The sequence below is a fragment of the Ipomoea nil genome, unplaced genomic scaffold, assembly GCF_001879475.1.
Source record: "Ipomoea nil cultivar Tokyo-kokei standard unplaced genomic scaffold, Asagao_1.1 scaffold3056, whole genome shotgun sequence".
Lineage (NCBI taxonomy): Eukaryota > Viridiplantae > Streptophyta > Magnoliopsida > Solanales > Convolvulaceae > Ipomoea > Ipomoea nil.
In genome coordinates, this window is record NW_017619484.1 from 2,358,736 (window position 1) to 2,379,794 (window position 21,059).

General features: G+C 37.6%; 1 protein-coding gene and 2 long non-coding RNA genes across 3 annotated transcripts in view; 1 reads left to right on the forward strand and 2 right to left on the reverse strand.

The window, feature by feature from the left end:
* The window catches only part of LOC109164156, a 19,455-nt gene extending 12,608 nt beyond the window's left edge, over nt 1-6,847 (forward strand). The window contains exon 3 of the long non-coding RNA XR_002051394.1: nt 6,573-6,847. This is a non-coding gene — a long non-coding RNA (uncharacterized LOC109164156). The remainder of the gene's footprint in view (nt 1-6,572) is intronic.
* Nucleotides 980-16,312, reverse strand: LOC109164157. Its single transcript, XR_002051395.1, has 3 exons — nt 16,302-16,312; nt 5,294-5,300; nt 980-1,189 (listed from the first exon to the last, which is right to left on the reverse strand). It is a non-coding gene; the product is annotated as an uncharacterized LOC109164157 (long non-coding RNA).
* LOC109164155 (myb family transcription factor EFM-like) lies at nt 1,087-3,873 on the reverse strand. Its single transcript, XM_019312943.1, has 5 exons — nt 3,592-3,873; nt 3,198-3,499; nt 2,876-3,110; nt 2,093-2,169; nt 1,087-1,792 (listed from the first exon to the last, which is right to left on the reverse strand). The coding sequence occupies exons 1-5, from the start codon at nt 3,719-3,721 to the stop codon at nt 1,436-1,438; spliced, it is 1,101 nt and encodes a 366-aa protein (XP_019168488.1). The 5' UTR covers nt 3,722-3,873; the 3' UTR covers nt 1,087-1,435.
* Nucleotides 16,313-21,059: the final 4,747 nt, after the last annotated feature.

The window sequence follows — 21,059 nt, forward strand, 5'->3', positions numbered from 1 at the left end:
TCATTCATTCTGAATTTTTAGTTATGAAATTATGGATGTGTAGGTATGCAATTCTGGATTTATAGTTATGAAATTATGGATGTGTAATTATGCATGGTGTAGTTATGCAATTCTGGATTTTATAATTATGCAATTCTGGATTTTATAGTTATGCAATTCTGGATATATAGTTCTGAAGTTATGGATGTGTAGTTATGCAATTCTGGATTTATAGTTATGAAATTATGGATGTGTAGTTATGTAATTCTGGATATATAGTTATGAAATTATGGATGTATAGTTATGCAATTTTAATTTTTTTTTTTAAAGTTAGACGTCAAAACGACGTCGTTTTTACATCCGTATGCACCATGCACGGTGCATACGGATGCACAGCATAACGATTGTCATGTATGACTGTATGAGCCTGCTCCAACCAAGCCTACTGGATCTTCTCAACTTGAGAACGAAGTCACGATCCTAGATGACACTCCAGATCCAAAAACACCGTCATCCAATTCGTCCGACAAGTCCCAAGAAGTTCGTACCAAGTACGAAAGGGATAACAAATCTGTTTGTGGTACTCTGCTGCATCACATGTCTGATGGGTTATTAGACATATACGCGAAGGAAATATGCGATTTGTTGAAAAAGAAGTACGGAGCAGACGACGTAGGGCATAGGAAGTATGCAGTCGAGCGTTGGCATATTATAGAAGGGTATTTTTTACAATTTTTCCCTATAGTTAAATGATATGAAGTATTTTTATAATTTTTCAATTATAATATTGTTGTACTGTATTACGAATAGGAATTTTAATGTAGAATTGTAGTACGAATAGACAAGTAGGAAATGATATATTTTATTAGGAATTGTATTACACAATTTCACAATATTAGAATAGAATAGTAGGAAACAATATATTAAAATACGAATTGTATTACACTATTTTACAATATTACGCAAACCTTAATAGTATAAAACTATTTTGAACGATTAGTTAAAATAAAATTTTTTGTTTTTATTAATAGTATAGAAGTATAGATTTAATTCTCATCACAATTCTGATTCCAATATTTAAACCAAACACACCCATAGTTTCCTCTATAATTTCTATAATAATACTAAGAACAAAAATATTACAACTAATACAATACGACTTGATTACAAAAATATCTATCCTTCTATCTCACACACCAAAAGTTAAAAACTTGTATGCAACCATCTCATGAATCCTTGTCCGTGATACGGGTCGGGTCAAAATGAAAATAGAATACTTATATTAAAAAATACTAGAAATAAAGTACCTAAATAAGGGATACTTTATTCCTAATTAGTATTAAATTTTCAATATAAGTATTATATTTTTCAATTTCGACACAACCCATCTGACGAATAAAGATTCGTGAGACAGTCTTATAGGGGAATCACTCGAAAGAAAAAGGTTGGATCGGAGTTAGTATGGTGGCGACGCCGTGGTGGTGTGGGTCGAGGAGGAGGTGGCCGGAGAGTTGGAGTGCACGCGGCCGTCGTTGCTTTGGCTGCCCCTTTCATGGAAGCCGCACGCCCTTCTGTTCAACGCTGATGGACCTTGGAAGGCGGAGGAGGGTGGTAAGGATGCCACGGGTGCATATATCCCGTTAGAGGTGGTAGCTTCCTTTGATTCCGCCGGTGCCGGCGCCGCAGCCATGGCGGCGTATTCCGCCGGAGGCACCCATATCCCACCCACCACCACGAACTGTGGGGCTGCTTGTTGTTGGATGCTATTATTGCGGTTCGATGGACTTGGCCTTCTTGTATGCAACCGATATTTCTGTAACAACACAATAAGCCAAAATATTGAATTTCTTGAAATATATTAATTAAAATTGGAGAAATATTCTCTTACAGTATATGTTTTCAAGAAATTTATTTGGTACGTGACTACTTTCATATTCCATCTACACATATAAATGGACCAATTGGTAATGAATTATTGGTAAAAAAGAATCTTTCTAGATTGTACTCATATTCGGATATTCCTCCTATTCAAGATAATCCAATAATCTAGTGGGTGAGTGAGGATTTCTACCAAACAAAATGAAAAGAGAAATCTAGAATTTTGCAAACACACCTGTAAATGGCTTTTAACTTCATCATTTGTAAGTCCATCCACCTTCATCATTTCTCTAATTTGTTTAGGAGTAGCCGCTGCCGTGCACAATCATTATATTAAATCAAAGGATTAGCAATTCATCAAAAATAAAAAATAAAAAATTATCTACACGAATTTAACTTAGTGATTTAATAGACAATAACTAAGGTTCAAAACTCAACAGCAAAAACATTTAACCATGTTTGCTGAGTTACCTTAATTTATCTCATTTCAGATAGGTGCTCTTAGGTTGGGAATTTAACTTTTGAGAGAAGAAGAAATAAAAAATATTTTTTAAAGAGAAAAGAGTTAAATAAGTCCCTAAACTTTACACCAAAAAGTCAATTAGGCCTCTAAATTTTAAAAGAGTGCAATTAAACCATCAAACATGTCAAATTAGGTCAATAAAGTCCAAAAACCGATAAACGACCATATATTACAGGTCATTTCAATTCCGGCGACGAATTCCGGCCACCGGCGACAATTTCCGATCGTCTTCCACTAGAGAAGACGATCGAACGGCCGGATTTGTCGCCGGTGGCCGGAATCCGTTTGAAATGACCTGTTATTGAAATGATCTGTAATAACAGATTATTTACCGGTTTTTGAGTTTTATTGACCCAATTGAGGGTTTAATTGCACTTTTTTAAAATTTAGGGATCTAATTGACCTTTGGGGTAAAGTTTAGGGTGTATTTGATCTATTTCTCTTTTTTTTTTTTTTAAATTAAAATAATAAAATTAAATTTATTATATTATATACCGTGTGAGCCGCCAAGCTGTTGGAGGGCTTGCAAGAACCGCTTATGCAATTCCGGCGACCAGCACCGCCTTTGCTTTCTTTGAGACTCCTTATCTTCTTTCTTACTTCTGCCCGTCTCGGCGGTTGAGCTGGCGGCCGTTGGCGGTTGCGCCGCCGCAGCAGCACCGCTTTTTTCTTTCTTGAATGGTTGGAACGCTCCGCCACTCCCGTTTCTCTTCACCTCCTCCGGCGATTCCTGTAATCCCAATAAACAAACAAAATCCAATTAAATTATATGTGACAAAAGAATTTCTGAGAAAAATTTAAACTACAAATTAATTACCTCTTTAGGAGTTGGATCTGGGAATTGGTTCCAAAGCTGAACAGATCTAAGCCAGTCCGATTTTTCCGAATTATTATTATCATTGTTTTTGTTAACACAATCATCATGATCATCATCATCGTTATCGGATTTACGAGATTGTTCCTCGTAATCTTCGTCGTCGTCTTCCTGGGCGCTCTTCATCGGAATAAATTGTTCCAAAACCGGAGCGGCGCTAGTGGTCTGCTCCGAACACTCCGATTGGCCGTTGAGGTTATACTCCGTCGTCGTCCCCGACAACTGCTGCTTATACGACTCAATTGCTGTTCCAAACAACACAAAAATATAATACAATGATCGAAACCCCACCCCAGAAAACAAATTAAACTTTAAAAAATTCGTTTTCTGAGCTAACCTTGGGTGACGAGGTCGAGACAAAGAGGGAGTTCCCGGCGGAAGACCTGAATCTTGCGGCGCTCTTCCTCCAAAGCTTGGATGTAGTCCCGGCATTTCTGGGTTTTGTTGTCTGGGTAATTGATTAACATGGCGGATAGATGATTAAAGCTTGGTTTAGGTTGTTGGGTCCACTGGGTCTTGAGTTTTCTGTAGCGATAATGGAGTTTGGGGAGGGGATTAAAAAGGGAGGGATGGTTGCATAGAGAGATCCGGAATGGGAAATGGGAATAAGGGATCTATGGAGAATCAAGAAGGAAGAGTGATATTTCTTCCAAATACATATATAAAGAGAGAGAAAGTGCAGAGATGGAAAGTGGGTGGCGATGGGGCGGGGTCGGGGCGTCGCGTACGAAACGAATCTTGTGATGATGAATTTTCTTTTCTTTTTTTTTTTTTTTAATTTTTTTTAGTTAATTCTTTTTTCTTTTTTGAGTAATTTTTTTTTATTTTAAATTTATAGGTGATAGTTGAATTGTAATTTTTTTTTTTAAATATTTATTTTTGGTCCTAATATTATTGTGGTATGATTATTTTTGTTCCCCTATTAATAAAACAGTTTAAATTTGGTTAAATATAAAGATATTTCAGTCTTTAATTATAATTTTTTTTAAATATAAATTTAAAAGAATATAGCGAGTCAACTTACTTTATATAAAAAAGATCGAAATGTTCTTAAATTTAACGACATTTCAACGATTTTATTAATGTAAAATAAAAATACTCATGTCATAATAATATGGAGTATTAAATCTAAATAAAAATATTCTAATAAAAATAATTAAAAATAAACTATCACTTATAAATTTAGGGAGAAAAATGAATTAAATTTTTTTTTTTATTTTTTTGTTTTCTTTTGGGAGGGATGGGGGATGGGGGTGAATATTCGAGGGACTGATTCTCAGGATGTGGGCTGGCACTGACGCACCACATTGAGTTGAAGATAAGATTGATGACTTCTCATTCACTTGCAGCACATTTTATCCAAGGATAATGATAAGTTTACTTTTAGGTAACAAATTTTGTTGGGTGTGAAAACAATTCTCAATTACTATTTCAGAATATAAATACAGTTAATTCTTATGTAAAATGTAACAAAATTTCATTACATATTTTATTTTATTAACATAGTAAAACTAAAAATAAAAATTCTTATTTAATTTTGAAAAATTATTCATAATATGTTGCATTAGCATATTCTTGGTTTGACATAGTAAGTTATGAGTAACTTAGATTAATTTACTTCTTTGTGTTTCTTTATCGACTAGAATTATAAGATCGAATTTATCTAGTGCACACTTTTGAATAATAATTGCAGGTTTCACTAGTCAACTAAAAAAAAAGTAAAATACTAATCACTATTTAAAAGGCCAGTCCTTTAATTTTATAGATTTGGGCATTAAAAAAAAAAAAAATTCTTAAACCATATGCGGAGTTAACATAAATTTTCGTCACCAAATTTTAAATTCAATACATGAGTACAAACATGAGCGTATCTAAAATATCGTTAAGTGTGGGCGAAAACTTAAAAACTTTGAAAGGAAAAAATATATATTTATGATGAAATATAAAATGAGTTTAATAAATTAAAATATATATTAATATGATATTCATAAATATTTGTATTTTAATTATATTAATTTAATTTTAATACAATGATGCACAATTAAACTTCTAGATTACATTGATTAGATAGTTCATAAAAAGTAAATTTTCTTTTAAAATATTTTTCTTAATTAAATTATAAAACGTATTTCACATCTATTAGTTTATCAATTTAAATAATTATTTCTACACATAACACAATATAAATCTCACAATTAATATAAAAATAAAAAAATATTTTTCATAATTGAATTGCAAATCATATTCCACATCAATTAATTTATCAAATTTTTAAATAATTTTTAATACACATAACACAATATAAATCTCACAATTAATATAAAAATGAAAAAAATCACAATAATTAATGTGTAGTCCAAAAGTTTTGATCCTTGACCACCTAAATAACAAAGTATTTATTACCAACTAACCTACTTCAACCATTCAACCATAAATAATTTTTTTTATAAACAAATATATGTTATCTACATCTATTAAAACAACTATATATATATATATATATATATATATATATATATATATATATATATATATATATATATTGACGGTAAGTATGTTACCCGAAATATAATATGAGAATAATGAATTGTTATATTGCTAAGTGTTTAGTACAAAATATTGAGCGTGTGTCTTAGTACAGAGTATTGAACATGTCACCCCTCCTCATCTAAGAATCATCTACTTATACTGTATAATGGTAACGACTATAATAATAGGCAGTAATGGCCTTCTAATAAGTGCAACGACTCCCTTCCATAAGTGTAGGTCCCCTCAATAACTGCTCTTTGATGAGGCGGTACGTAACAGCTATCATAATGAGGAGCTGAGCCATTATCTCCTTGTCTTGAATGAGCGGGGTAGTAAATGACTTCAGCCGTTGGAGTTTTGCCCGCTGGGTTTCCACGCGGCGCCGTGTCAGGTGCCTGTTGATAACCCTGGTCGGGCGCTAGCACCATTACTCTGTCATCAACCCCCTACTCCCGAGTCAGCAGATGTGTTTGAGCTGGCTTGGGAGTAAAACTGAATCATTCTGACACTGTATAGAATTCTAGATAATATGATTTTATTTTCCAAATCATATATGATTTTTCTTTTAATGCTGGCCGAGACGGGCTTCGGCTTAGGCTGGCCAAGGTGCGCGCCTCGGCCAGCCTCGGCCGATCGTGGCAGCCTCTACCATGGCCGAGGTAGGTACAGACTTTGCTTTACCAGCCAACACACTCTTCTTTTTTTTTTTTTTGCCGAGGAACTCTTTGAAGACTCCATATTGAATTCCAGTCGTTGTTTCCCTTTGATTGTTGTGTAATTCTTTGAGAGTTTTGCTTGGAATTAAAGATGGCTTTGCAGAACATTGGTGCCGGCAATAGTGATGATGCCTTCTACAGGTATAAGATGCCCAGAATGATTACCAAGATAGAGGGTCGTGGTAATGGTATCAAGACCAATGTTGTCAACATGGTTGATATTGCAAAGACTTTGGCAAGACCAGCTTCCTATACTACTAAGTATTTTGGTTGTGAGCTTGGGGCTCAATCCAAATTTGATGAGAAGACTAGAACTTCACTTGTGAATGGAGCTCATGACACTGCCAAATTTGCTGGTATTCTTGATAACCACATTAAGAAGTATGTTCAGTGTTATGGTTGTGGGAACCCTGAAATAGGGATTATTATTACTAAAAGCCAAATGCTGCAACTCGTAGTTGTCCTATTTGGTTTCAAGTACATACACCTCAAAGAAAGTCATTGTTGAGCAGATTATGGAATTTGGCTAGATAATTATGCTTGTGGGAATGTTGGGATCGATCTAATTGATCTTTAGCTATTTGCTTATGACTTCTGGGAAATACATAAAAGAGTTACGAATTGATGAATTCTATACTGTCATAATAATAAATAAGTAAAATCTTAGTCGGATCACTTCTCTACACTCGTAGTCGGAGCAGGGACGCTACACCTACGCCGCCGCCGTCGGTGGTTCAAACATCGGCAATCAAGAGACGACTCCGTCTCCCGGACCTCTAACTCATGCGACTCCAGAAACTGTTCCGCAGGTGAATCAGGCGAGTCAGCAGCGAAGTTTCAGCATGGGGGAACTAGACAATCCTCTTCTTCTCAGCGTTAATGACAGCCACCACGGCTGTACTAGTCAGTCCACCGCTTCTAGGAAGCGCCAACTATGGAACTTGGCGTATCAGTATGCGGATTGCGTTGGAAGTTAAGAACAAGTGGTGCCTGGTTGATGGAAGCGTCGCACCACTTGGCAGGGATCATCCTCAGTATTTGATGCGGAGGAGATCTAATCTGATGATCTGTTCGTGGCTATTCAAGGCTGTGCATCCTTCAATTGCTCAGAGCATCATGCATCTCGACGAAGGGAGAGAGATCTGGGAGGATCTGAGAAGGAGGTTCTCTCATGTCGACGCACAACGCATATCAGTATTGCAGAATGAGATCTACAATGTGAAGCAAGGTCTCATGTCTGTCAGTGACTACTACACCAAAAGTAGAACCCTATGGGAAGAGATGAACACATTGAGGCCACTTCCCATTTGCAAATGTTGCAAATGCAATCCGAGATGAGCTTGCAATCTCGTCGATAAGGTTCGAAAAGAGAGAGATGTCGACCAGGTAATCCGTTTCCTGCAAGGGTTAAATGATGATTATGCAAGTCTGAAGTCTAACATTCTCATACTAGATCCTCTACCTGAGGTATATGCAGTCTATGTCATGGCAGAAAAACTGGAAAGGCAGATTGGTTTAAATAATTTGAGTCTAGGACATTTGGATCCTAATGTTTCTAATGCAGTGCAAAGCAACCAAGGTTCTGTGAATGGAGAGATCGTTGCAGCTACTCCGAACACCTATAATGGAAGGAAGAACAGTGCCATGAAGCCTAAGTGCACATATTGTGGGATGATAGGTCACATTGTGGATAAATGTTATAAAAAACATGGTTATCCCCCGGATGGGTGCCCGGATACAAATCCAAAGGGAAACAAGTTAATGCAGTGGCTAATGATGATATGAGAGATCTAGGGGTCACAACAGATCAACTGCAGAGAATAATCTCTGCTATCAAGTCTCAGAAACCAGCTTCAACCTCAGACACTACTGCTGCTATTTCTCTGAGGTCGAAATTTGAGGAGGTCCAAGCCACCAATGCAGGCAAGTGCTCCCTTTCCCACATTAACTCTCTTGCCTTATGCACATCCACTTGGATCATAGATTCTGGAGCTACAAACCACATTGTATGCTCTCTTGATGTCCTTGTCAACTATCACAAAGCCATTGGAGCTGTTGTGAATCTGCCTACCGGCCAATGCATTAATGTTGAGCATATAGGAGATGTCAAGTTAAATGATGACATATGGCTAAGGGAAGCTCTGCATATTCCCACATTCAAATTTAATATTATTTCAGTGAGTAAACTAATCCAAGATACATCTTATGAACTCACATTTATGGATGGACAGTGTCTGATTCAGAGGAATGGTTTGATGGCTGGTATAGCTAAGCAGGAAGGGGGGCTTTATGTGTTTAAGAAGGCAACTGACATGTTAAATAGAAACCTTGTTATGCAATGTAATGATGCAAAGATTTGGCACCAAAGAGTAGGACATTTCCCTATCAATAAACTCAATTTGTTTTCTGAAATTGATACTTCCAACAGTCATGACTTTGTTTGTGATGTTTGCTACATAGCAAAACAAAAGAGATCCTCTTTCCCTCTAAGTACCAGTACTTCTAATGCTTGCTTTGATCTCATACATGTTGATATTTGGGGCCCTTTCCCAATTTGTTCCTTAGGTGGACAAAGATATTTTCTTACCATTGTTGATGACTATTCAAGATACACATGGCTACACTTAATGAAAACAAAATCAGAAACAAGGCAGTTTATTCGACATTTCCATGCCTACGTTTGTACTCAGTTTGGTGCTATGATCAAAGTGATTCGCAGTGACAACGGACATGAGTTTAACATGGAAGAATTCTATTCAGAGAAAGGTATAATTCATCAGAGATCGTGTGTTAATACCCCCCAACAAAATGCCGTAGTGGAACGAAAGCATCAACATATATTAAATGTGGCAAGGTCTATCAGTTTTCAAGCCAAGCTCCCTCTTCAATTCTGGGGGCTATGCGTTATGTATGCAACCTTTCTCATTAATCGATTACCTTCTCCAGTGATAGAAGGGAATAATCCATATCAAAGGCTATTCAACAAAGTGCCAAATATTGAACAACTAAGGGTCTTTGGTTGTTTATGCTTCGCTGCCACCTTGTCCACAAACAGACACAAGATGGCTCCGAGGGGAATGAAATGTATCTTTGTGGGAATCCCAGCAGGCACCAAAGGCTATCTGCTGTATGATCTAGAGGATGGTTCTACGTTTATCTCCAGAGATGTCATATTTTATGAAAGGCAGTTTCCCATGTCTGCCTTCAACAACGCACAGCAAGCTGAGAAGTCACAGCCATCTCTGCCTTTGATCCCAACCTCTACGAATCTGGAATGTGACTTTGAGCATCAATCTGTCGAGCATTCGTCGAGCTCCAATCTTGACATTAAGCCAAGTCCTGCTGTCCAGTCATCACCAAGACTTGTTGATCAGTCTTCACCAAGCCTTGATGGCCAGCCACCAAGTTCTGAGCATCACAGTTCTCACACTCAGCCTAACAGTGAGACTAATGAATCACAGGAATTCGTCATTGCCAGAGTCCCACCCGAGCCTAATGAGCCACGACGACCTATCAGAACTCGACATGCTCCCAATAAGCTCCAAGATTATTATTGTGATGCCATCATGGGGAAGAGCTCATCTCCACACCACCTATCAAAAGTCATTTCGTATGATAGTCTCACCTTGCCTCACATGATGTTCTCCATGGCGGTTACCTCTGTTGATGAGCCTAGAACATACAACCAAGCTGTGAAACATGACTGTTGGAAAGAGGCAATGGCAGCTGAGATCAAAGCCTTGCAAGAGAATAACACTTGGGAGGTTGTTGACTTGCCTTCCGGGAAAATCCCAATTGGATGCAAGTGGGTTTACAAAGTTAAACTCAAAGCGGATGGTTCTATAGAACGTCACAAGGCGAGGCTAGTTGCAAAGGGTTTCTTCCAACAGCTGGGAATTGATTATGTCGAAACTTTTTCTCCAGTGGCACGGCTCACCACCATACGCACCTTTCTAGCAGTGGCTGCCTCACGAGACTGGGATGTTCACCAATTAGACATAAACAAGGCTTTCTTGCATGGAAGCCTAGATGAGGAAGTCTATATGGTTCTTCCACCGGGGTTTCAGAATGGAAAACCAGGACAAGCTTGTCGACTGCTTCGCTCCCTTTACGACTTAAAGCAAGCTAGCCGGCAATGGAACTTCCGGTTAACCAATGCCTTACTGAGCAGAGGCTTTCATCAATCTCAATCGGATCCCTCACTGTTTGTTAAATGCCAAGGAATGCATTTTATTGCCACATTAATATATGTTGACGACATCCTTGTTTCCAGTCCCAATCAGAATTTGATCCAATATCTTAAAGACTTCCTGGACAGCACTTTTAAGATCAAGGATCTAGGTGGCTTGGGATACTTCTTAGGAATCGAAGCTAACAGAAGCAATGAGGGGCTAAATCTGTGTCAAAGAAAGTATGCTATAGACATACTTACTGAAACTGGTTTTCTATCTTCTAAGCCGGTTAACACACCAATGGCACCAGGCCATCATCTACAGAAGGAAGGAGGCACACCATTGCCGGACGTTGATGGATATAGACGCCTTGTTGGACGTCTTTTGTATCTCACAACCACACGACCGGACATAACTTTTGCAGTACAGCAGCTCAGCCAATTCGTTGATAAGCCTACAACTGATCATTTGATTGTAGCACATCGGATTCTAAGATATATAAAAAAGGCTCCTGGCCAAGGTGTCTTTTATCCAAGAAATGGTGAGATGCAGCTCAACGTTTTCTCGGACTCCGATTGGGCTTCATGTCCAGAAACTCGAAAATCTGTTACCGGTTTTTGCATATTCCTTGGCAATGCTCCCATCTCCTGGAGAACTAAGAACCAGCCCATCGTTTCCCGTTCGTCCTCTGAGGCGGAGTACAGGGCTCTTGCTGCCACTGTCTGCGAGGTACAATGGCTCACGAACTTGCTTCATGATCTACAGGTTCTCTTGTCTAGACCTGCTGCTGTCTTTTGTGACAATAAATCTGCCATCGCCATTGGTGAAAACTATGTCTTCCACGAGCGCACGAAGCACATAGAAATCGATTGCCACATTGTCCATGAGAAAGTTAGCCAAGGCTTGATTAAACTTCTCTCGGTTTCCTCATCCAACCAAGTTGCGGATGGTTTTACGAAGGCTCTCCCTGTCTCTGTTTTTCAAATGTTTGTCTCTAAGCTGGGCACTCAGAATCTTCACGCTCCAGCTTACGGGGGGGGGGGGGGGGGTAATGGAGAGCAACACACCACCTGCTAATCTGGCTGATATCAGAAGCACGCATGGAGCTAACAAAAGGAAGAAAGGGCAGCAATGTAATTACGTTTCCTTTGACGGTTATAACCGCTTTTCCCCCCATCACCTTGTATATAAACATTAGCTGTCATTCTGTTCGTTATCTTCTTCAATTCAGTTGCTCACCTGATGAGATCAATAAAACAAAATTCCACTTCTTCTCTCGATTAAGCTCTCTACTTCCAATTCAAATAAATAGAGAAGGCTGATTTCTAGATATTTAATGAAAATATACTGTTGTTACTCCCTAGCTGACTCCGTTACTCCCTCAGCTCATGAGTAGGGGAGCTGGTGACAGGATAATTAGGACATGGTATTGGATCGGACCCGGTGCACTTGGTCCAACCCGTGAAAGCAATAATGATAGTAACGGTCAAGTGGAACAGTTACAAGAAGCCACACACTAAGCACAACCTCATCAAATAAAGGAGTTATGGATGTCCAGCGCGCTTATGGATGAGGACGCCTCAGTTAATTAGGAGGCCGTTGATAATTATTGTAACCGTTACTAATTTGTAGTATAAAGGTTGACCCCGTGTAACAAGAGGAGACACGCTCAATATTCTATACTGAAACTATAGGCAATACAATTGATCTAATTCTTTTCCAATATACTCTGGTTATATATTTACCGTCATATATATATATATATATATATATATATATATATATATATATATATATATATATATATAATTTATTTATTTATTTATGGGCCTAGTAAGCAATTAAAATCCCTCATAATATCAACGTAACTAAGGGGCAAATCTGTCCAAATAAAATTTCAAACTCCTACCAAAATAGGTAAGTTAACAATAAAATAAAAATTTATATGTATTAAATCCTATCGTTTAAATAGTAAAGTATTTATATTATTATTTATTATTAAATATAAGAAAATTTGATTGTTTTGTTAATGTCTGGTGCTTTAATTAAACACATGGAGCAGAAGACAGCAGAACGAGGTGTTTTGTTGTGCTCTGGGCGACTGTGTGCACTCATGCACAACATCTTATGCACTGATGAATGTCGCGCGAAATTCTGAGCACAGTTCTATATTTTCTTATGTACACTTATACAATGCACACATACACATCATGCACCGTACCACTACTAGCATTAAGGAAAAAACGGATAAAAATTCAGTTGATTCACATATCTGACTAGTGCAAAAATACATCATTAGATGCAAACAACACTAAAAACAAATGCACGCGTATATGTACTATAGTGCGCACACGGCACATTTATACATTACATTATGCACACCTTGAAATTGCATTGTGCACACGTTTCACGTTGAAATGCACACATACACATCATACAGCAGCACCACCACCACCACCACCACCACTAGCAAGGACAACAAGAATAAAAAATCTCAGTTGATTCACATTTCTGACTAGTGCATAAACATATCATTAGATGCAAACCACAATGCACAAACATATGTACTATAGTGCACAAATGCCAACTTTACAATGCACAATCACTTCACATGAACACAAAGTGCGCACTAGCCCATGACGAGGTGCATACATAAGACGAAAACTCAACAACAAGTACGATAGTGCAAATACACACCTACGAAGGTCAGAGTGAACACAGTACATTGCCCTTGAAAACTACACATATACCAATTACAAATATAGACAATATTATACTCAAATAATAGACAATTAAAAAAACACAACAATAAACTTGAGTCCATGACTTAATAAAGGAAACCTAGAAGAAGAAAAATCCAAAGCAAGATTGAAAAAGAACTCGACATGAAGAAGAGTGAATCATCAAGGAAATTTAATTTTACCATAAATACATTCCTCAAAATCAAACATAACAACCAAATAAAATAATATACATATTTAAAACAAAGCGTAAATACCACATATTACCCCTCCAAAAATATTAAAATAAAAAAATAAAATATGAAATTCGTGGCCTATTGCCAAGATTCTAACTACTTAAAAATGATCTACGAATTAATTAAATCGTTAAGTAATGAACTCGGTGAAGCGCTTAAAGTTTCCTAAATGAACACTCACTGAACTAGTTCCAAAACTATCAGAATATAACAATTTGCACAATTAAAAGGCACGTAATCAAAGAAAGCAGTAAAGAACATTCATGATTTGGGGGGGGGGGGGGGGGGGGGGGCATCACTGCTCAATTCACCATTAAACTTAGAAAAGAGATTCAACGAATCAACAAGAAGAGTGCAAAAGAACTCAATTGACAACTGCTAAGGACTTAGCTAGATTGAGGAGTTCTCGGTTTGGTGAACTAGCTTGCGATCTCCCGATCTTCATAATTCAGGATCCCCCTCAATTGCAGGTTACTTTGATTCCCGGCAATTCCGTGTGGATTATCCGCCCATGATCAATAAAGGTTGATGTAATTGACTTGATATGATTTCTAATTAGTTCCAATGAAAATGAAAGTCCTCATTTTAGCTTGAAAAGATTTCTAAGTGTATAAGCTTCTCTCTGTATAAATACTCGACCCATCAATGAAGGAGAATAAGATGGCCTTTATATAGTTGAACTCCGTAAATTGCTCTGAAGCTGTAACTACTTTGAACTAGTATTTGAACAATCTTTGAACTGGTTCTATCTTCATTCTTGCAGAGAGGTGATCTACTTCCTACTATTACGAACACTAGTTCATATTCAAGTTAATTACTGAAATGGTCCCTTGACTTTAGCGAAATTACCAATTTGGTCCTTGACTATTTTTTTGATCAATTAAGTCCCTCAACTTTAAAAATCTTAACCAATTTAGTGCTCTATTTGTTTGACCGTTAGTCAACCGTTAACTTGGGACCAAATTGGTAATTCGCTATAGTCAAGGGACCATTTTGGTAATTAACTTTAAGGGTGGGCAATTCGGTTCAGTTTTCTTGAAACGAACCGTACCAAACTAGTTAGATTCGGTAATATACCGAACAACCAAACGGTAATAGATTCTTGTATACCGAACGGTTCGGTAAAAACTCGAACCGAATTGAATTGTTCGGTAAAAATAGAACCGAACCGAATACCGTTTGAACTTTGGATTGCTATTTTGTTATATATTAGACTTTGGATATGGACTATGTAAACACCATAACACATAATATAGAACTTTTGATAACAAACCATAAAGAAATTAAATAAAACATTTACGAGAGATACCCATGAGAATATGAGCTGAACGGCAGAGCAAGCAACAAGGGACTTGGATTTACTTTTATTTATTTATTTATTTATTTATTTATTATTATTATTATTATTATTATTATTATTATTATTATTATTATTATTATTATTATAGTTTTTAAAAAATCAAACTGTATTCGGTTCAGTTCAATTTTTTACCGAACAATTCGAATCGATTTTTTATCGAACCGTTCGGTATACAAGAATTTAATACCGTTCGGTTGTTCGGTATATTATCGAACCAAACTAGTTCGGTTCGGTTCGAGAAAACTAAACCGAATTGCCCACCCCTAAAGTTAATTACCAAAATAGTCCCTTGACTATAGCGAAATTACCAATTTGGTCCCAAGTTAACGGTTGACTAACGGTCAAACAAAAGGAGGACCGTTAGTCAACCGTTAACTTGGGACCAAATTGGTAATTTCGCTATAGTCAAGAGACCATTTCGGTAATTAAGTCTTCAGATTCTGACTTACTTCATACAATGATTGAACTAAATGTTGAACAACTGTTTTGTTCCATAAAACTTTAACAATATAGAGGAGTAAAAAGAATATCTTCATAACATATTTTTGTAATAATCATTTTATTAACAAAATAAAAACAAACAAACAAAAAAAAATCACAGCTACACACATCCACTAAATGGAGAATCCAAATTTGTCCATAATTTCTATGTGGGAGGGTGATATCATATGAACGCGAATACACTCACACACACATTAAATTAAAAGAGATATTCATAATCATATTAATTAATTTGACAATAATACCTCTAAATTTAACACTCATTTAAAAGAAATCTTAACGGAAGACTATTTGTGGTAAAAAATAAAAGTTAAGATACGTGTTTTGATTTAATTAAAAGTTGATGATTAAAAAAAGTACTAGTCCAATAGTCAGAGGATCATTTGTGATATTAAATCAAGTGCGATTATAGTTGAGTGCAAGATTTTCATTGACTTGGGATAATTATGATATTGGACTAGAGTACTAATGGAATGAGGAACCGGAGCCAGGCCTTAGGCGCAATGTAATCTAGTTCGGGTCAATCGGGTGTATGGAAAATAATGTAGTCCTAATTTGCATTAGAAGAAACTGGCCAATTATTGTATGGACCATGGTCCACATAATGTTATGTGGAGCATAACAAAAAGTACATTTTTAATATACTAAATGTACATTATTTTTGTACTGAATGTACATTATACAATATAATGTACACTCAGAACAAAAATAATGTATATCCCCTGTATATAATATACATTATTTTTGTACTGAATGTACATTATTTTATAATAAACAAAATATGGTCCACACAACTTGTGTGAACAATGGTCCACACAATAATGATTGGAATAAACTAATAAGGAAGACTTGAGTGAGGCATAGATATCCCAGTCCAATTCATATTGCGTTTTAGATTATAGGTTCAGGCCCGGCCTCTACCATGGCCCAATGCTAGAAGGGACTCACTAGTCTGTTTTGTTGTTGTTGTTGTTGTTTTTTTTTTTTTTTTTTTTTTTTTTTTTTTTTTTTTTTTTAATGAAGTTTTTAAAAAATATTTTACATAAGTAAAATTTCAAATGGATGATCTTAAATATCCTATTTAATATTGCTTCCACCTAACTATTACAATCCTTTAAAATAAAAAAAAATAATAATTCAATTAATACATATATATGGAGAACATTAAATAAGTTTATTAATAAACATCATAGAGAGGCTCAATACTTAAAAGATAGGAATGTCAAAATGGATCGAAACCTATAAGCTGGCTCACACTTGCCTTGCTATGGGATGAGTTAAAGGCCACAAAAAATATGGACTGCGAAAATGTGGGTCTAACGGACCTGGCCGCTTCAACCTGTGAACCTGGTTCGCTGCAAGGCAAATTATTGTGTAGACAATGGTACACATAGCTATGTGGACCACGGTTCAAAACGACGTTTTTTTGAAAAAAAAAAAAATATTGTTCTGCACGCGTGTTAGAATAATGAACAATCTGAAAAAAAAATAATGACCAATCTAGAGTAGGATAATCTATTTTATGAGTTAGAATAATGTACTTGATGTGTTAAAATAATGTATTTTATGAGTCAGAGTGATGTATAATGTACTTTATGTCTTAGAATAATGAAATTTCTGGAATAAAATAATATATTTTATGAGTTAAAATAATGTACTTTATGTGTTAGAAAAATGTATTTTATGTAATTTTGAACCTTGGTCCAAACAATTAAATGTGTTAACCACAGTCCACACAATAATGATTGTCAGTGCAACCAGCGGGCCTGATTTAAATTACAAACAAATAATTTAACGTTAGAATAGTCATAGTAAATACCAATAGTTATACGGTGGACCATGGTCCACACTGCAGTGTGGACCATGGTCCTAATATTCCGCCGTTCCATTAATTAAGATGAAACGACGACAGTTTAACTGAGTAAGTTGTTTCATATGTTGTTGGGTATAAGTTAAAATGAAACTGTACTGAAGTCAGAATAATACTGTAGTGTCTGTCAAATGAAACTCTAGGATGTATATAAGAAACTTATTATGTATTGTCACATGTTGTTGGGTATAGTGTTAAATGAAACCATGGAGTAGTTAAAATGATACTGTAGTGTTTGTCAAATGAAACTACATGGTGTATATAATGATACAGAGTATGTGGTGTCAAATATTGTTAGGTATAATTTCAAGTGAAATTGTAGTGTAGTTAAAATGATATTATAGTGTTTGTGTAATGAAACTGAGTATATGGAGTCACATACTCACATGTTGTTGGGTATAATGTAAAATGAAACTATAGTGTAGTCAGAATGGTACTATAGTGTTTGTCAAATGAAACTGCATGGTGTATATAATGATACAGATCAGAGTATGTGATGCCAAATATTGTTAGGTATAATTTCAAGTGAAACTGTAATGTAGTTAAAATGATACTATAGTGTTTGTGAAATGAAACTGCATAGTGCATAGAATGAAACTGATTATGTTCAACACTACTCCTTGTGATATTTTTATGATTATTCAACCGTGATTCTTTATTGTTGTTATAAAGATCATTTTTTTTGTTTTTGTTTTTGTTTTGTTTTGTTTTTATTTTTATTTATAAATAATATACTTGTTGCAGAAAAAGTATAAAAAATGAGAAAAACACACGACAACAGAAAACAAAGGTAATACTAGATACACAAGCGACAATACTCACGGCACCTGCTGAAATCAGTGAACAAGATGCTGGTAAACAACCTACAAGTGCACCCAAGCATAAAAATAAAGAAGATAAACTAGCTCAAAGACAACCCAAAAAGGCCAAAACTGTTTCCCAAAAACAAAATATTGATGACATTAGATTCCTGTTGACAAGAATGTCACCACGACAAATTCGGACACTCTTTTCTTTGCTTAGGTTTTGATGGACATTGAGTTTACCTTATCAGCTAGCAATCCAAAGCAAAACCCTCCTAGAAGCTAACCCTAGCTCATCCACTTCCACTTGATCATCTTAAACCCAAGAAATCACCATAAGGAAAGGAATAAGAAGCTTGAAGATGGACGGATGGAAATAGAGAGGAAATCTTACCAATAGAAGATGAAGGAAGATGCAGCTTAGCCAATATCAATGGTGAGGAGGAAATCTTTCCTGACAGGTAATTTTGTACCCAAGTCTTGCGAGCTTATCTGTAACCGAGGTGAGGTTAGTGTCTTTCCGCTTATAATGGATATCACGTCCTTGATTGATGTCGGAGAACTTGATTTTGATGGTGATGATGAGGAGTACCTTCCCGAGCATGATTCCCCTCTTTTTGCAAATTTTCCCCTTCTTCCGTTTGTTGTTGACTCACCCACACCTAGGCCCCAACTGAAAAAGAAGAAAAAGCGCAAGGCCTCATATTCCGCTCTTGATAACTCCCTCGTCCTGTCCATACGGCCTCAACTAGGGTCACATGATTGGGAGGATATTAGAGGTCTCCTTAGTCCTGACGTTCTGACTTACCCTCGTAAACCTCAGGGTAATATCTCCGACCCACCCCTCGATAAGTATTTTGGGGTCCACCTTCTGTCGCTACAGGTTTGGCTGCGGTTTCCCCTTCATAGGTTTGTGATAGATTTTATGAACTACTATGAGATAGCCCCCGGCCAGCTTGTTCCCAACGGCCACCAGGTGATTGCGGGCTTTCTTTCTATATGCCAGGACAAAGGGATAGAACCCACGCTAGATCTTTTCCAGGCACTTTTCATAGTTGGTAGGGCTTCCCAGGATGGTAAGAGATTTGTCATGGTTTCGAGTAGGCCGCGTTTCAAACTCTTTGAGGACCGCCCTACTTTTAACAAGGATTGGAAACCCAAATTCGTTTTTGTCACACTTGTGGGTCGCCCGTCTCCCTTTCGTGTCATGTGAGTATCCCATCTACGTTGCCCTCCTACCCTCGACATGAGTCCTTCCCTCCGCCGAGATGTAGATGACCTACTAGGGGATGGCCTTTTATCGACCGTTGATTACACCACCGAGTGGAAACTCGCGGGCTTAGGCTTCGTGAAGACTCAACCTGCTGCTCTTGTACCCACAGGTATTCTTCTGTTACCACTTAGTCTTTATTCATCAACCACTAACTCTAACTTGTCATCGTTTGTTGCAGGTACCATGTCTTCATCTTCGAGATCCGACTGATACTTGTCGCGATCGCAGGATCCCCCCTCCAAGAAGAGCAAGGTAGAGAAAGGTAAAAAGAGCCAAGCCGCCCCCGCCGGCACGGACGCCTACTCCATCCAAGGTCGCCAAGGGGGTGACGCAACCTCCATCAACTCGCACACCCACGGCCGTTGCTTTTCCCCTCAACCCCCCGAGGTGCAAGGAGACACTTCCATTGAGCCCGGCTCGCGTGTTCGGACCAACGTGATTCGACTGGGAGCGGACGTGCCACCGGGAGCGTCGATAATAAATAAAAGTCTTGATGCAGTTGAGTATGCTGCTCGTATTGCTCCTCCTGCGGACTTGGAACACCTCGTCGCCATGGATGTCAACATGCTGCAAGAGCGTTACCTTCGACACATTTTTTAGGTCAGTTTTCTCATACTTATGTTCTTTCCCTGCGCTGGCGTATCTTACTCTGTCTGTTACTTTCAGGCCTTGCTAGAGGGACAAATCATTCATGCCTAACGGCGGCGGGTGACAGACGTTCTCATTGAGGATGTGAAAAATAGGGATGTGGACAACAAGATCCTGAAGGACCTGCTGTCGATCCGGGAGGGGGCTCTGAGCAAAATGGAAGGTGAGCTTGGGGCGCTAAGGAAGGAGCACCAAGCACTGTTGACCCGGGAGGGGGCTCTGAGCAAAATGGAAGGCGAGCTTGAGGCTCTAAGGAAAGAGCACGGAGCACTTACACTTGCCCTAGGGAAGGAGCGGGAGGACCATGAGAGGACCCGTGCTGACCATGCTAACGCCCTTGGCCGGGCTGTAGAGGTCTACAAGAGTTCAGCCGAGTTTAAAGAGGACGCGATGCACTATATGAGCACTCCTGAGGCTGTCCGGGAATTCCTCAAAACTGGAGCTGGCCAAGAGGCGGTCGAGGCCGAGGCGCAGGTGGCTTTTAACATTGGGATGTACACGAAACAACAACAGATTTTTCCAGTGCTGAGGGAGAAGGTTCCAAATTTTGACCCCGTTTTACTTAGCTTGCCTGTCATAGAAAAGAATCCTGACCCTGATATCCAGAATGAATCCACTGATGATGTTACTGATGCTCGTGAGGATTCTTTGGTGGACGAGTTTCACGGCATCGAAACTAGCAACGTCCCCAATGTTCCACTCGATCAAATTGTGATTGAGGACCTCACGGACAACAAGTAGTTTGTAGTCGTACTTGAGATTTTTTTCCCTTGCTTCCCAGCTATATATTCGAATAGTTTGTTTTTCTATGTTTGAACTAAAACTTTGTTACTTTTTGGAATTTCGGAATAAACCAATTACTTCGGAATAAACTCGTTACTTTTATTTTATTATTATTATTTTTTTTGCTGAGACGGACTTCGGCGTTGGCCAAGGCGTGCCTCGGCCAAACCACG

What these genes read in the sequence shown, in the direction of transcription:
- LOC109164155 (XM_019312943.1), bottom strand. Translation starts at nt 3,721, where the DNA reads ATGTTAATCAATTACCCAGACAACAAAACCCAGAAATGCCGGGACTAC. An exon ending in CAGATCCAACTCCTAAAGAG is followed by an intron (nt 3,111 to 3,197) that starts GTAATTAATTTG and finishes TTGGGATTACAG; the next exon opens with GAATCGCCGGAGGAGGTGAA. An exon ending in AAGTTAAAAGCCATTTACAG is followed by an intron (nt 1,793 to 2,092) that starts GTGTGTTTGCAA and finishes GTGTTGTTACAG; the next exon opens with AAATATCGGTTGCATACAAG.